The sequence below is a fragment of the Trichinella spiralis genome (assembly GCF_000181795.1).
Source record: "Trichinella spiralis strain ISS 195 chromosome Unknown Scfld6, whole genome shotgun sequence".
In the NCBI taxonomy this organism is placed as follows: domain Eukaryota; kingdom Metazoa; phylum Nematoda; class Enoplea; order Trichinellida; family Trichinellidae; genus Trichinella; species Trichinella spiralis.
This window is the reverse complement of record NW_003526945.1, coordinates 3,226,249-3,243,847: the sequence shown is the minus strand read 5'-3', so window position 1 is coordinate 3,243,847 and position 17,599 is coordinate 3,226,249. Positions and strand designations below refer to the sequence as shown.

At 35.7% G+C, this 17,599-nt stretch overlaps 4 protein-coding genes across 4 annotated transcripts; 2 read left to right on the top strand and 2 right to left on the bottom strand.

Moving 5' to 3' along the window:
- Window positions 1-144: 144 nt before the first annotated feature.
- Tsp_10781 (hypothetical protein) lies at window positions 145-4,251 on the bottom strand. The gene is made up of 14 exons (XM_003373768.1): window positions 4,194-4,251; window positions 3,478-3,570; window positions 3,271-3,428; window positions 3,122-3,202; window positions 2,966-3,005; window positions 2,479-2,841; window positions 1,813-1,900; window positions 1,436-1,682; window positions 1,268-1,355; window positions 993-1,206; window positions 792-918; window positions 654-731; window positions 350-555; window positions 145-289 (listed from the first exon to the last, which is right to left on the bottom strand). The coding sequence occupies exons 1-14, from the start codon at window positions 4,249-4,251 to the stop codon at window positions 145-147; spliced, it is 1,986 nt and encodes a 661-aa protein (XP_003373816.1).
- A 2,086-nt stretch (window positions 4,252-6,337) lies between these two features.
- Tsp_10782 (hypothetical protein) lies at window positions 6,338-6,649 on the bottom strand. Its single transcript, XM_003373767.1, has one exon. The coding sequence runs from the start codon at window positions 6,647-6,649 to the stop codon at window positions 6,338-6,340; it is 312 nt and encodes a 103-aa protein (XP_003373815.1).
- A 144-nt stretch (window positions 6,650-6,793) lies between these two features.
- Tsp_10783 (conserved hypothetical protein) lies at window positions 6,794-13,350 on the top strand. The gene is made up of 25 exons (XM_003373766.1): window positions 6,794-6,921; window positions 7,031-7,132; window positions 7,232-7,336; window positions 7,413-7,477; window positions 7,726-7,880; window positions 8,425-8,517; window positions 8,595-8,690; window positions 8,834-8,938; window positions 9,015-9,294; window positions 9,388-9,457; window positions 9,540-9,657; window positions 9,716-9,780; window positions 9,984-10,045; window positions 10,102-10,179; window positions 10,345-10,433; window positions 10,516-10,615; window positions 10,670-11,020; window positions 11,208-11,339; window positions 11,638-11,806; window positions 11,837-12,078; window positions 12,143-12,253; window positions 12,342-12,513; window positions 12,601-12,884; window positions 13,084-13,173; window positions 13,265-13,350. The coding sequence occupies exons 1-25, from the start codon at window positions 6,794-6,796 to the stop codon at window positions 13,348-13,350; spliced, it is 3,348 nt and encodes a 1,115-aa protein (XP_003373814.1).
- A 669-nt stretch (window positions 13,351-14,019) lies between these two features.
- On the top strand, window positions 14,020-15,759 carry Tsp_10784 (leishmanolysin superfamily). The gene has a single exon (XM_003373765.1). It carries the CDS (start codon window positions 14,020-14,022, stop codon window positions 15,757-15,759), a length of 1,740 nt encoding a protein of 579 aa, XP_003373813.1.
- Window positions 15,760-17,599: the final 1,840 nt, after the last annotated feature.

The window sequence follows — 17,599 nt, the reverse complement described above, 5'->3', positions numbered from 1 at the left end:
ATGGATAATGTTAAATAAGTAATCCGTGTTGTGACTAAAAATGCTACAGTGCAACAATATATATATGCCACTTATAATAAAAAAAGAAAAACACAAATCTCTTCAGGTTTCTCTCTCTCTTCTGCTTCATTAATCAAAATTCAATCAATTCAGCCGTTTTGCCATAAAATCCATCGCCGGTGTCAAAATGCTTTCAACGCTCTGAAAACCCAAAGCTGCAAAATCTTCCTTGGTCAAAGGACAACGGGCCGAAAGCACGTTTTGACAAAATATCAAAAAAATACGACATCTGAAAAGCAAAGCAAATTAAAAATAAAAGCAATCCTGCTTATCAATCACAGCAACTAACTTCTGCGCATCAAGGTTAGCTAATTTCGGAATATACAGCAGCAGGTGAATAAAAATAAAATAGTAAAATCGATTCTTCTGCCAGCTGTTGAACGGTTGCATGTTGTAAAAGTACTTGAACATCTCAAAAATACGATCTTCATCCGACGCATCCACTTTCGTTCCATTTGCACAATTACGAATGGTAACCAACATAGCCGTAAATTCCTCAAATATTAATTCAATAAGTTAAATTGAATTTCATTTTCAAAGTGCACAGATGAAAGAACAGAAAAAACAAAAAAAATGATAATACAAAAAATTACCTTTTCATCAAAATTGTGTTTAAACAATAAAGATTGGTGCATACTGTGGAAATAATCTACCAATTCCAAAAAGTTATTCTTAAAAAATGAAACAATTTTTAAAATATCTAACTTAAATAAGCAGTTTCACGTATTTACTGCATATATTTTCAAATAGGAATTGAACAATCGTTGACCCTTGCTTATCATGAGCAATGGCACCAAAACTTGACAATCTGACATGTTCTCCTTCAAAATTTCCATTGCCTTTTCTCGTTCTTCTGGACTATAAAGAAGTAAAACAAAAATATACATACGTATATATATTCAAAACGTTTCCAAATGTGAATCGAATCTTACATGAGCACTTCGGTAGCTTGTTTGAAAAGTATAATTAAATTTTCAATGTAAAGCAGCAAGTTGCGCAACGAATTCTTCAATGTGCCTTTAAATGAATCGTCACAAAGCATGCCATCTTTCATATTCAATGCCGAAGAAACGTTAAACATAAGACGAGGTGCAGCTGCACTAATTGGTTGCATGCGCAGTTTGCCCAGTACTCCTTCAAAATCAGCTGAAACGCACAAAAATTAAAATTACATGCAATCAAAAAAGTATTAAATCAAAAAATGTACGTGGTGAGTAATCTTTTCGATTTGAGCCTGAACCCTCCTCGAACTGCGATGATTCGGTTGCGTTGCAGCCTTTCTTCTTACAGTAGTTCTGAATGGAAATAATTAAATAAATAAATGGCAGTTCAACCTGAAGCTTTAATTATACAACATAATTCAATTTCAACATACCAAATAATAATAATCTTCATCTTCCGGATTTTTAAATTCAATGCTCGATTTTAAAATATTGTGAACTAGACACTGTTCCGTTCGAGTCATCATGATCAAATCGCGATCATTCCTTTGTGCACGACGCACATTTGGCAAACACCGGGCAGGAGAATCCATACCGGGCCAGAAAGGTCGGCTGTTGGGCATTCTCATTACTGGATGGTGTACAAACGGTGGCATACCACGGAATGGCGGCATATAGTGCCTAAATATGAAGTGTTTTTTTGAGTTAAAACAGGTTAATCAAAATCGATAATTAGCAATCTAATCTATAAAACTGCATATAGTAATTATAATGTTACAAATACCTTTCACAGAATACAAAAACTACTTACGGTGGCATAAAAGGCTGCTGCATCATTGGACGATTTACTGGCGCATATCCTGGTCGATGGAGCGGTGGCATAGCACGACCAAACATGACTAAATTAATTTAAATAAATAAAACTAACAATAACAAGTACTCATAAAAATTCATATAATAATATTCATTCATCTTCAGATCAAATAAATACTTTGGAATAAACATAACAAAAACCACAATTCATTTTTTTGTAAATTACACCTATATTACAGAAGAAATAAATAATTTAAAAATTATACAACTATTACAAAGTCAACTTTTCCAACTAATGCTATTAGAAAAAGAAAATTACAATCAAATTCTATGACAATTTTACATCTAAAACATGCACTTTTTATACTTTAAATTTTTACAGTAACCCTTAATTTCACCTTACTGAATTTGAAAAGTAAATTTGTGAATAAGTATGAAACAATTGATGCTAAAAAATAAATATAAACAAAAAATATAATATTAATCTGATATATACTAGTAATTTCAAAAAAAACGCAATATACATAATGTACATGCACTAAATTTCACAATAGTTTTTATAACTTAAAATATAATTAGTATATGAAGAAAAAGAACAGCAATCTATTTATAAATTACATTAAACTTCGTTAAATATAATGCTATAAAATGGATTTACACTTACGAGAATTCATTTGCCAACGAGATAACGCTTCAGGACCAAAGGGCGCGTTTCGCGCATGTGTGTACGAAGGCAGCTTTTGAATAGAACTTCCTCGATACTGCTTTATGTCTTGCTCGTTGTTGAAAGGTGGCCGCTGATTTTCCGTGAGTGCGTTCATATTGTTTTCATGATGAATGCCAAAGGCAGAGTTCGGATGCAAAAACATATCTGGCATTTCATCTTTTTTCTGAATATCGAAGACATTCGGCGATAAGAGCTCTTGTTCCACCTGTGCAAGTGTTTTCACGCCTTTCAACAGATTGGCTTCTTGTCCTGCTGGCAAATCACTAGAAAACCCTAATTCGGGTTTCAAATATCTTTGAGCTTAAAAAAATCACTTCAAAAATATGAATAAAAATAGTGCTGAAATTTTTACAGTGCATAGCAAAAGGCGAATTTCCCTCCCAGAATGAAGATGACTTCGGTAAGTCGCGAAACTGTGACCCACCGACGGAAGCGATAAATGATCTTTCTCCTGACGAGTAAGTCTAAAAGGTAATTCCATTAAAAAATGAAAGATCATTATTTAACATCAAACAACTTAATATATATATATATATATATTAACATCAAACTTATACGATGCATTAATTCTATAACTTACGGGCGGAATAGATGTTTTATTAAATTCTCTACGATCATCATCTTCATCAACTAAGTGTTCGATTGATTCAACGATAGATAACTATAAATGAATGCAACATAATCGTTAAATGATAATGCTAAAAAATAATATTCAATAAAAATGCATACATTAATGTTCTCATCACGCAATGTACGTTGAGCTGCATCTTTATTAACCGGAACTGAAGCAGAATGGTTGGACTCATTTGATATTACTTCATGCAGCTCATTTTCGACTGGAGGCAAATTCAATTCTTCATCGCTACCTCCAAATTCCCATTCTTCTTCTAAAATAAATTAATTTTTACAAGACTCACCACTTCAAAAAAACATCACCTGGAATATCAACATTAAAAGTTTCTGCGTTGTAAGCATCGTAGTCTTCACTTCCATCGCTACTGTCAATTGAATCTGCCATCGTTAGTAAAACTAAATTAAAAAATTACTGAAGGGATTAAAATAGTCTAGACAAATTAAAAAATGTAGTACAGAAAACATATTTAATTTTTAAATAAATTCAAACTGTTTAACGCTGACGCAAAAAGACCCCGCCGACAAAAAAATTTCATGATTTTAACACACAAAACATAAAAAATTCTATTTCTTTTTCAAACAGTACAATTATTTGCCCCAGTTCAATGTCGAAACAAAAACATGAAACAACACAATGCAAACTGACGAAGGCCACTTGGCACATACTGATAGCAAAACTGAAAACGGACATTACCGACACTGACCGGAAAAAGGTAAATGAAAGTGCACTTAGTGATAATCAAGGATTAATTATTTTTGGAAAACGTATTATACTGTATATGAATGAAAACAAAAAACTCTCTTTAAAGCTAAAATATGAAATTTGGTCATTTTAAATGATATTAAAAAAATAAAAATTATTTTTTTTAATTTTAACTCAAATTATAAAGTAAAAAATGACTCCAGTGAATTTTGATAGAAACTGTTTGTTGTTGAACGTGTAATATTGAAAATATAAAACTGAAAAAATGACATATCAAAATTTTTTACTATTATTTAAAAAAATGTATTAGTCTTACGGGACATTGTTAATGCAGCTTTTGATTTATGTTGATCAAAAGTCGTCATTGCTGTCATTGCTTTATCATGCAATATTTTACTACATTTCCGATAATATTACAAAAGTAATATAATAAATTGTTCCTTTTTATTAAAACAATTTTTAAAGATTCATGAATTTTTTAACAATTTGAAATAACAAAAATACATTAAAATTCCCATACAAAAATGCAATAGTTGAACAATGGAGGCAGGAAGCCAAAGGGAAAATTTTACTAGAAGCAACAAATGCAATTTAATAAAATGATGATGGCATTTACGTTGCGCATTTGTTTCATAGTTGGACGTTTCAGATGTTTAAAAATGATCGAAAGTACTTTATAATAGAAAAGTTAAAATTTTGAATTATAGATTAACAAACAAGTTTGATTTTTGATGAATTCTACGATAAGACTTTTATCTATGTACTGGACGACGATTGTACTGATTTTTGTTGGAATTATAGAATATGTGCCAAACAAATAATAAAAGTACAAAATTGATGTTCAGAGTGCGAGTTGTTTCGAACCGGTGGAAGAATTTTGTTGGTTGATTTCCTTGAAGTTAAAACTTGCTTAAATTTGAAGATATTATAAGCACTTCTTTTCATTCTCTAATGAAGTTCATATTTTTATTACACGATATTCATGATATGATAAATTTTATGAAAAATTATCTGTTTTGTAAAATAATTTCAAAGGGGAAAAAATTGACTGAGATTGCAGTATAAAAAAAGATTAATCTTCAAATGACTGAGTTGCATCTGTCACATCACATGCTGCTTTTCCATTAATCATTGCATTACTTCAGTGTGGCTAAAAGTTTTCATATTTCAATTTCATTGAAACACATTTTTAAAACTAAAATATATAAAATATTCAAAAATAATTTATTAAACAAAAATAAAACAGTAAGAATAAGATTAACATTTCCAAATATTCCAAATAAACTAGCTAATACACATATATTGTTTCATGATGTCGATGATGAAATGACGTCCACTGTTTTTCAAGTGTTCTATGCTATTTGCAATCTTCTAAGAAATAAATGCAAATTTGAAAGAATTATTATTTATTTATTTCCATTTTAAAGTATTGAATAGTTGATTTGTTACATAAGTTACTATTGAAGTAATATTTGATTATATTTGTAGCAAGTCAATTAAATCGCTGATTAACAATGGTCATAAAATGTGACGTCTTTTACTAATAAAAAAAATCAAATACAATAGAATATCTCTTACTCTTTGTCAGAGTCTTCTAGGCAAATATTATTCAAATGAAAATATTTGTCATTGTTCCATCTGTGAGTTGTTTCACATGAAAAGCAAACAAAAGTGATTATTATCACTAAACATTAGCAAAGCGTAACCTTTTTTCCTTATCACTTGTTATTCTTGCTATTTATTGTTTTAGTAACTAAAAGTAATGAAAAGTGAAAACATCTGCTTTATCAAAATACAGTTTGAAGTTCAGAAACATAACTCTTCGAAATTACATCAATTATTAATAATAATATTATTATTATCTGATGAAAGAACATAGATCCAAAATTGTCAACTGCAACTGAAACAGACGCGAATGCTTGAAAAGAATGTTTGCAAATATTGAATGAAAGCAACGCTGTGAGAAGAAACACTTTTGCACATTCTCATTTGTGCTTTCTCGTGATTTGCAACACAAATGCCATATTTGAATGATAAATTATACAGCAGGGCGTTGCGTGTTGAAATGTTTCTTCAGTAGAATAAAGGAAGCTTGTTCAACTTCGTAAATTTCAACAAGTGCATTTTAAAGATATTTTTTGAAAGTTTGCAAAATATTTCAAAGTTTGCTGTGCATTTTTGTGCAAAATATGCAACTTCTTTTGTAAAAATCACGGGATATGGGTGACCTTTGTTGGACAGTATTGGTTGAAGAAATAGTTGCGCGTTGAGTGGGTGGGGGGTGGGTGTTGGAAAAAATATATTTATCTGCAGCAAAATGGAAAAATTTACAGCAATTCAACGTTGCAAAGATTCCATTTGTAATGGCAGATTCAGCTGTTACTGTACGCATGATAGTGGAAATTTTCAAATTTACTCAGCGTGAAATTTGTCATTGTAAAATATGCTAATGTTGATTAATCAACGATAAAGCGATAATGCTGGAATGGAGAATAGCATTGGAATAATTGAACCGGTCGATCTAGTGGAATTTCCACGGGGGTGTGCAAGAAGAATAAATCGATGAAATGTCAGTACTGTAAGAGTATTGTACTTGAGCGATATTTGTTTGCTTGCTGTAACAGTGGCAACGAGTGAATGATTCATCGACCTTTCTTTGAGAGGACGTGTTTTTGGCATTAGGTGTGACGTGTTTGTCTTGTCTGCGCGATAGAGAAGATGATTCATAAGATGAACTACATCATTTGGGATTGGTTGGCAGTGGTTTCGCATTTTTATGAATAAACCAATCGATCGTTTTTGAAAGACGTTCCATTTCTTCCCATCCCTAAGTGCATCTCGTCGTCTGGTCAGTAGTATTCAGTGTTGTTCATTGCTCAGTTTGTTGTTCCTCTGGCGCTCTAAGGCAGGGCACATATGCAGTTACGCATCATGTTCGTCCATGCTGGTGGTTCTATTTGGAAGATGTGTTTTGTATTTTTGATCCTTTTTGTAACAGAAAGCTTATCATTAAGCGGTCCAAACGTTTGCTCGAAATTGGTTGGGTATGTATATGAAAAATTTCAAATCCTCCTTCTCTCACTCAATCACTCTCTCTATCTATCTATCTATCTGATTCTTTACTGTCATGTTCTTTGTATTGTTGTTGTTCAGGGTCGAGAAATGGCGTGTAGTTGAATACAAACGACCGTACATGTATCGCACTCATGATTTTTGCTGGGATTTGTACAAAGGATTCCGCTGCGAAAGGAACAAGTGAGATTTGATTTCCTCTTTTTTTCTTCTACGCATATTTTCTTCCACTTGTGTGTTCAGTCGATAAGTATACAATTTTCAAAATGAGATTTTACGCAGGGTCGCTTTTAAAACTAGCCAACGTAATGAGAGTTACATTTCTGTGGAGTTGCAATCTGTATGCTGCGACGGTTATGCTGAAATGAACGATACGTGCATTCGTAAGTTTGCAATGATAATTTTAAATTTTTACGAATAAATTCAACGAACACTTGTATACTTTTGATACAGCTGTTTGCAGTCAGCCATGCAGTCATGGACACTGTTCCAGCCCTGAAAGTTGCACATGCTTGCCTGGTTGGGGTGGTAAGCAGTGCAACAAATGTAAGTAGTAGTTTGATCAATTTTGCTCAAATTGTACATCTTCAATAAGATAATGCGTTTTTTAATTCTACACAGCTTGCCCACATAATCATTATGGTGACCAGTGCGAAATGGATTGTAAGGTAAGATGTGAAAGGAATATTTCTCTTTTCGAATTGTATTCAATAATGAATTTTTCCATAATTGATATTCAGTATATATATATAAATAAATAAATGAATAATTTCGAGCGTTCTTTGCAAATGATGAGACGTCAGTTTGTTTGAAAAGTTGTTCTGCAAAGCTTGCCAATGTGTCAAGCGAGCTGCTACGTCAGCATCACAATTGGAAAGCGCCTATTGGGAATGTTGTGCTGCATTTTGAAAATAGCTTTCTTTCAGCAGCTGTTTGGATGATTTTTATTTTGTTGTTTCCAAAAGTCAAACTTCTTCTTCTTCCTCTTCTCGTTTTCAGTGGTATTTTTAGCAATCACATCTATAATAATAATAATTCTTCAACTTTGCAAAAGACATTTGTCATGGCTCATATAACTTGTCTTTTGTAAGAATGTCCCATATGAAAATATTTTCTCTCTTCTTTGCACAGGCATTTTTATGTCAATACTGACCCAAATTGCTAATTGTGTACAAATAACCTTCACTGGTGCAACTGGTGCATGAGTAGTGGACGAGAAGATATTCTCTATCTTTCTTTGTTTTCCTAGAGGGTAGCATAAATAAATTACTTTTGTTCTCCACAATTCAATTGTCCCTTTAGTATAGTAAAATTTTAATTTCGATCATCATAATTCAAGTAGTGAAATATATATGATCCAGTTTCAATGAAATTCAATTGAATATTGATCTTAATTTCGAAAATTATTATTTCATAACTGTGAAAATTCAATCGTAAAATTAATTATATTCTTCGAATCGATTTGATATTTTCAGTGTGAAAATGGTGCATCATGTGATCCTGTATCTGGAGAATGCTTTTGTCGAACCGGCTACAGAGGTCGACATTGTACTTTGGCTTGCAGTGAGGTCGGTGCTGCGTTTGCTGTTCGGCTTATTTCTCCATATTGTCTCTCTCTCTCTCTCTCTCATTTGCAATTTTTCAGGGTACTTATGGTGAAAATTGTGCTCAATTGTGCCATTGTAAGTTTTCCTATGACAGACAGTATGGTATATTGAAAATCAATGACAACGTTGTTCAGGTTTGAATGGCGGCAGCTGCGATCACAGGAACGGCAAGTGTTCATGTTTGCCCGGATTTGAAGGCGTTCTGTAAGCTTTTGAGCTTGATTTTCGTGTGATATTTTTTCATTTTATTCCTCTTGTGAAAAGATGTGAAAAAAAGTGCGCCGGTAGACACGGTCAAGATTGTCAATGGGAATGTCAGTGTAAAAACAATGGTCAGTGTGATCACATCACCGGCATCTGTGAATGTACCCCAGGTTGGACTGTAAGTGTATTTTCATTTTCCTTTTCAAATGATTATTAATAATTATAATCATAATCATAATAATGGTTTTTTTCAGGGCATACTGTGCGATCAACCTTGTCCTCCTGGAAAGTACGGTTCGAATTGCTCGTTGACCTGTGAATGTCAAAATGAGGCAGTCTGTGATCCGATCAATGGAACATGCCATTGTCAAATTGGCTTCAGCGGATTCAAATGTGAACAACCCTGTCAGCCTGGCTACTTTGGTTTGAACTGTACCCAAGTCTGCGATTGCGACAACGCCAAATATTGTCGACCGTCGGATGGCAAGTGCATTTGCAACGACGGATTTCATGGTGACAAGTGCGAAAATCGAGGTTCGCTATTTTACGTTTTGTTGCACAAAATTTCCCCACATTTCTGCTCAATTACAATTTCCACCAGTTTCATTGCTTTTTCAATTGTTCCAGTGTGTCCTCACGATCGGCATGGCGTCAACTGCTCGTCGATGTGTCCTTGTGTAATGGAGAATACAAAAATGTTAGTCAGAGCGTTGATATTTAAATTTTACTTCATATATTCATTTCAGTGTTGTTAATTTTTGGATCTTTATCTATTTCAGGTGTCACCCTGTTACCGGAAAGTGCTACTGTAAAGCTGGTTGGACAGGCCTGACTTGCAACGAAATTTGCCCAACTTACATGTATGGAGAAAATTGTCGCAACTTGTGCCAATGCAAAGTATATATTTATTGAATTACAGTAAGAAATTGAGAACCTCTCTGAACTGATTTTCTAGAACGACGCTTACTGCGATGCTAAAACTGGCGCATGCATTTGTCAGCCGGGATTTCACGGTGACAAGTAAAAATCATTTTTTTTTCGTGCATCTTCTAAGCTAGCAAAACTGCTTTTGTTGGCAATTGTTGCTCATATTTGTGTTTGTTTAGATGCGAATTGCCTTGTGAAACTGGCAAATTTGGACGCAATTGTTTAATGAAGTAGAAATAATGAAATGATTTTAATTGATTTGTATATTAATGATTCTTTTCTTTTCTGCTTTCAAGTTGTACATGTCAGAATGATGGAATTTGTATTGGAACAACTGGTGAATGTAGCTGCAAGCCTGGTAAATTTATTTTTCATTTGAAAATTATATATTTCTTCAAATAAATTAATATTCAGGATGGACTGGTATCGATTGTGATCTACCTTGCCCTGCTGGTCGTTACGGAGATCGTTGCAACCAAACTTGTCCATGTGGTATGTCAAAAATTGCTCATAGTATATGCAGTATGAATTATTCATTACTGAATTGTTCTTTTCCCTGGTTTATAATTTGTATAATTACGTAACATAACACCCGTATATTTGTTTTATTAATATTGGAACTGTAATTATGATGGGATAGTTTTTTTGATCATGCAGGGACGCCACCAAATGGATGCACACCAGTAGATGGCGTTTGTCATTGCGCTGCTGGTTATGTTGGGAAGCATTGCGAGCTAGTTTGTCAGGTTGGTATTTTGTAATGTTTGCATTTTCATTGTTCTTGTCCATTTCTCTTCATCTGTATGTTATTATTCTTTTTCAAATTAGCCTGGAAAATATGGTTTGTCCTGTATGCAGAATTGTAGCTGTCAGCCGGTGTCGTGCAATCCATTCACTGGAATGTGCATTTGCGATGCCGGCAAATACGGTATTATGCTAGATTTATTTTGCCGGATGAAAATTTTTATATTGTTTGTTTCAGGATTGGATTGTTTGAGTGCTTGCAAGGATGGCTTTTACGGCGAAGATTGCTCAAAGCAGTGTCACTGTTCTGAGCATGGCACTTGCGATGAACTGACCGGCGATTGCATATGTCAGCCAGGATACATGGGTGCCCAGTGCGAGCGATGTATTATTATACAAATCACTTTACAGAAAGTATCACATTGTCACGCGTGGATAATTGTTTTTTCAGCTTGTCCAGTTGGGATGTATGGAAAGAACTGTGAAATGAAATGTCAAAACTGTGTCCATTCGGATGGTCAGAATTGCCATCCGGACACTGGTCAGTGTTTGTGCCTTCCTGGTTACCAAGGCGTGCACTGTGAACACGGTATGCGGTGATGATGTTTGATTAAGATTGTTTGTTGTGCAATTTAGCAAATTTGATCTCGATGATCAACTTTTTATTGAACTTCTCCTTTTCCAACTGTTAGTTATAATATAATGAACGAAAAAACCTGTATGCTTTGTATAAAATAATGCTAATGATTTTTAATTTTGCATTTTCTTTTCTCAAGCCTGTTCGGCCGAATATTACGGCAGAAAATGTTCTGAACGGTGCAGGTGCAATTTGGCGTTCAGTTTCTGTCACCACGTCACCGGAGAATGTCAGTGCTTTCCTGGAAAGACCGGGGCTGACTGCAGTGAAGGTATTTATGGATTATTATTCCTTTTTTTCCGCTTTAATAACTGGAAAACGAAAAATACGCTTTGGTATGATTTATGTACTTGTTCATTCTGGATCATATCATTTGCGGATGCATTTCTTTTTTTTCTTTTCAACATTACGCATTGTATTCAATATTGTGCATAATGGCAGTAGACTTGTGCCTGAATTCTATTTTTACTGTATATAAAAGTGTGGGTTTTGAATTTGTTTTTTTGTAATCTAAAATAAAGCTCTTCTTCAAAGAGAAATTCAAATGAAAAAGGTATATATTTATTTAGACTGTCCTGAAGGAACATTTGGACGAAGTTGTGCTCAGCAGTGTATGGAATGCTTCAACGGCGGTCAGTGTGATGCGATCGATGGTACTTGCATTTGTCGAGCCGGCTTTGCCGGACCAAGATGCGAAACACCTTGTCCAGCTGGAACATGGTATATTGTACAAGAAGCGTATTTTTTTTTGAAAATTTTTCTTCCCAGGGGTGTTGGTTGTGTCAATCAGTGCAATTGTACTGTTGGTGCGTTTTGCAATGGCACCAACGGTAATTGTCATTGTCCAGCCGGTCTTCATGGCGTCTTTTGTGATGAATATTGTCCATTTGGAAAATATGGACCAAATTGTGCCAAGTCGTGCAAATGTAGCGCCTTTGCAAAAGGATGCCATCCGATCACTGGTGTTTGCGTTTGCCCATCAGGTTTTATTGGTTCCAAATGTGAAACAGGTATGCAAAAGTGAATTGATCATGGTTGTTATATGTATAGCTGCATTGTGTTGTGTCATTTCAGTTTGCCAACCGAACACTTATGGAACAAATTGTAAAGAAATTTGTCAGTGCAAGCCTGATGAAATATGTCATCCTTCGATCGGCTGTTGTAAAGGTGCCGCGTGTCCATCGGGTAAGTACGATATAGAAAGGGTGTGCAGTGTTCAGTAAGCCGCCACACGGTGTTGTGCAGCTTTGCTACATTGAATTTGCATGTTCAGGAATCATGCTTCCGTTTGTTTACGACGGTTCGTCTTCGACAACTGGCCTAAGCACAACAGTTGCTATTGTGGTGACAGTTTTGATTCTTGTTGTATTTTTGCTCGTTCTACTGGTCGGGCATTATCGTAAGAAATACATGCTCGAACGTGATCCACCTTTGCCAAGTGTTCGGTAAGCAGTGTCGTATTGTGGTCGTATTAATACGATTTATTTCTTTAACTGGTGTACTTATTATTTATTTGTTTGTTTATGTTATAGTTATAGTAATAATCAACAGTGTGTACAAGCTAGTGAACGGAGTGGCGTTGATAATCCACTTTATGATCCGTTTGCGCAGAAAAGCCAAAAGATGATGATGCAAAACAACACCAGCGAAGATTACCCTTGGACAAGGCCGATTAATAGCGGGGGCAGCGGGGTCGGTGGCTCTTTCACTAAAGCTTCTTCATTCGACGATGGGCCTTCAGTAAATCACGAAAAAATGAAACTCAAATTCGACGATGAAGATGACTACGATGACGAAATTCAATCTGAACAATCCGGTAAGTTGTTGTTAGTTTTTAATGGTATAAAGAAAAATTTCATTACTTCGAAACTTTTCCTTTACATTATCTGTGCGTAATAGATTTCATAGTTTGTAAATGAATGAATGAATGCATTTTGTTATGTAATAATAGTAATAATGGGAAATACTACCAATTTCGATCATATTTGGATATACAATTGTAAGCAAATTTACAGGCGTTTATGCGGTGCCTGATTATGAAAGAATGCGATATAATTATGGGGTTGTTGGTGACAATTTGAATGCACCTACAGCGGAGAAGAAAGGTAAAATGTGAGATTTGTTTTTTTTTAATTTTGAAGTATAAATTTGTATTTCGTGATGTTGTTGTTTTGTTTTGTTTTTTTCATACTGTAGAGAAAGCATGGGTAAAGGAAGGAAGTGATCGCCATCAAGGTACTGCACCACAAAGTTCTTTCGTTCAAAAATCTTCGGTCATGTAAAAAAGATATTTTTCTTTTGCAATTGGTTGAATAACGTTGCGAATTTCGGGTTTTGTTTAATGCACAGCTTTTTTCAGTTCTACCTTTTATTGTAATTTTGACAATTATTTATATTCTTGCAAATTTTTATCCCCTTTTATGTATGCCCCAATTTTATATGTACACACCCACATATATATACATATTCATTTATTTAGCATTTCATAGATGAAAATTTCATGACGTTTTGCGACAGCTTTCACAAGGCAATTCGTACACATTTGAATTCTTTCTATAGTTTGAAAAGTAAAAAAAAACAAAATTTTTATTGCTTCGTTGATATTTGACTGAAAGTAGAAAAGAGAATGAGGGAAACAAAACGACGACATTTGCATTTTGGCGAGTTGTGTTCAGTTGTAAAACTGTAAAATTATTGACAAATCATTCATCATCATCATCGTTGTCAACCGTTGTCACTTTTAAATTTAAGTGAGTTACAGTATACTTATCATGTACAGTAAACGATAACAAGGTTTTAAAATTCTTTTCATTCAAAAATCACTTTAAAATTATTCTAGAATACAGTATGACTTTAAACAATTGTGGTTTAAAATTTCAAAATTTTAGCTCATTTAAAAAAATGATCGTTCGCTTGTTGGAGTAAGTTGGTTGGAATTTTTTGCCAGAACAATGCGGTCGGTGCTTTTTTTGTGCTTGGGCTATTTTTCTCTGCTAGTCGCTTCCTACTTCACTTTCAGGACCGAGAAGGAAGAGTCTCTATTTATTGAAAGACAGTTCAAGCCGATCAGAATACGAATGGTTGTTTCAGACGCATTCAAAGCTGCGTATAACGACGAGCAAATGGCCGTATTAGAGGAAGCGTTTAATAAAACTCTAAATTTTTTGAAAACTACCATCCGTGTGCGACGACTGAAGATTCCGATTGACTTGCACAGTTATAATTGTTTCAATTATACACATTTTCCAATTGAAAGTGACTGGCTGAAGAAGGGTGTTCTCCACACTGATTTGATACTTTTCGTCGACTCGAAGCATACTGCTTCTTGCTCTAACCCGGATCTTACGCTTGCGTTTGCTGCAACTTGTCCACCAAAATTGAACTTCATCAATCGTCCTGTTTTCGGATACGTGGCTATTTGCAGAAATTCTACAGCAGCCAAGCCGTGGAATGTCTATTCAATAAGTAACACCGTGATTCACGAAATATTGCACGTTATGGTATTCAACGACTTCAGTATGCACATGATTACGACAATGATTCACAATGCACACGATTCGTTCGGCATCGAGCAACCGTGGAAAGTGAACGACAATGTCACGGTGACTCAGCAGACGCATTTCGTCTCGACTCCACGTGTATTGAAATTCGTCCGCGAGCACTTCAACTGCCCAGATCTGAAAGGGGCCCAGTTGGAAGACAACGGAGGTCCTGGTACTGTACGTTCCCACTGGAAGAAGCGACTTTTCGGCAATGAAATAATGACAGGAAAACTAAGTAACGAAATCGTGCTTTCCCCATTAACTTCTGCTTTCATGGAAGATTCAGGGTGGTATATGGTGAACTATTCCAATGTGGGACAGTTGGAATATGGCAAGGGAGCTGGGTGTATTTTTGCGCAAAAAAGTTGCAGCGAATACGTGAATTCGGTCAAAGACGAACCGCTCGCTGCCTATCCGTATTGCAATTGGGCAGATTTTGTGACTCGTGAAAACTTCGGAGCGACAAAGTTGGCACGCTGCACTAAGGATAGAACGAGATACATCTACTGCAATTTTGTAGTCAACAAAACCATCAGCGACAAATACGGATATTTCCGAGACAAGACAGCCATGCTGGAAAATGGTGAGATTGTGAGCGGCGTCCACGTTACAGGCGGAGAGGAACTGTTCAACCATTGCCCCGTCTGGCAAGAGTTACATTGGAAATGGTGGCAGAACCATTTCGAAGATAGCATTTGTCACCACAGCGTCGGTGATACGAATCCAAATTTAAATTTCGGCGCCGAAAGTAGAGGACCGAACACCATTTGCGTAGAACAGATAAGCGCGTTTGCGATACTGCGTTCCATGGGATTTTCCATCTTTTCCTTCTCAACGACCGCGTACGATACCAAATTCGGAGCGGGATGTTACCGGTACAAGTGTTACAAAGGTCGGCTGATGCTGCACGCGGCCAGCAATCAAATGGACACCATTCCGCAGGCAGAGTACAAAATTTGCTGGTACGCTGGTGCTCTTCTGCGCGTCACTCGTCACTTTCGTTCCAACGACGGGCGGTATCAAGTTCACCGAGGTACTTTGATTTGTCCTTCTTGCGAAGAAATATGCACGAAAAATGATAAAAATTTCCAATGCGAACCTGACATGATTGGCATAGAATCGAGGGATCTGATGCTCCCCACCTACTAGTCAGTCACTTGTAACAACGCATCGGGCAAGATGAATTTACTCATCGCCATCATCATCATCATCATCATCATCCCCATCATGATCATTATTTTTTGATCATAATTATTGATGTCAAATTGATCAAGAAAATAAAAAATCACAATACGGACAAATGTTTGCGTGCTGCTTTTTTTTCACCATTCCACTACCACATCTTGGACAGCAGTTGTGCAATTTTGGAAAATTTGATGAGCGAAATTTCGTTTCCACGGCCGGATACCGTTTCTGAGTCGAAGACGAGCAAGCAGCGGTAGGGTAACAATGTCGAACAGCCGCCAACTGTTCATCAGCATGTCTCTTGTAGACGGGCAGAGGAACGGTGCTCGGCTTAGGGTTCGGTTGGACAAGCTTCTTCGTCGAACTGTTGCTGTTGGCTTCAAAGCAACACTGCTTCTTCTGCTGACCAGTATCGACGCTTGTGGGCAGAGTCAAATTTTCCATCAGTCGATCCAAGTTGTCCTGCTCGACCAAGTCGGCACTGGATCTGGGTCTGGAGTGGAAAATCCGATCACAGCACAGCTCAACACTGCCCACGGTACTGCAACGACACTGCATCAGGTCGATCCATTTGGGAGATATTTTCCTCTTTTCCAGCCAGTTGTACATTGTTTGCAAAAGTTGGCATTCGATGTTCGCCAAAAAGCAGTCGAAAGCGAAACCAATCAAATCCCGGCTCGGAATTTTCGCCTTCAACTCCAGGCAATTTTCATTGTCGTCTTCACAACCACGATAGCCCATCAAATAGAACAACGCCTCACAATCGTACAACGTGTTGCGCAAGTTGTGGAAAAATGGCGTGCACTTCTGCAAGGGAAATATTCACAGATGTTAAAAAATTAACTCACCTTTTCAAATTTTATTGTCTTTTTACTCGAATAAAACGATATTCTTCACGTCGCCAGTGGTAAAGTAGAAGATTTTTGCACATTCGTTCCAACTGATCGAAACACATTGCCGCTGAAAATCCATCAAAACCGGCACATTTGCCCGCTGACAAGCACAATACACGCGTAATTGTCAAATTGCGAAATTTGTCCTTCTAAAATTAATAAAAAAAAAATACTTGAAAATTATTCACAATTCATTAAAATTATTATTGTTGAACCTGTTCGACAGAGCACAAAAAATCAGCCGAACAGCGAGTCAATTCGTTCAGCACTTGATAAACTTGTGGCGTATTTTCAGTGCCAAGCAGCTCTTCGTATTGAGATGCAATCACCGAGCGTTGCATGCTTTTGTCCACCGGTGATTGATTGTAAAAAGAATCTGCTAGCAAACAAGCAAACATAATGCAAGTTAATAAATAAATAAAATAAATAAACGGGAAATCGAAATCCCAAATAAATTATCACACAGAACAAATGCAAAATTTGCACGATTTGTGAAAAATTTTTTTACTCGGCGCAACAACTGCAAAAAAAACGGTCTGTCTCCTCACCTAAAAGTGGATACAACACAAACACATACACACCTATATTATATTATATGTATATTATACGTTCGACCAACGCTATAAGGCCAAAAGATGCGGACAGTGCAAAGGTGAACAAATCCCAGTAATTGAACAAACAAACTGAAACAAAATCGCATTTTCAAAAACCAAACAAACAATTCAAAATAAAAAAACATTTGGCCAATTGGAAATTGAATTTCACATTTTCATGGAACCACCTCTGCCTGACCAGCAAGTATACATATCGTGGAAGCAATTGCTATTTGAAAGAACAAAAAACACCTCACCAATAATAAAATCTATGCAACACGGCAAAATGAAAATAAGAAGAAAAAAAAACAAAAAAAA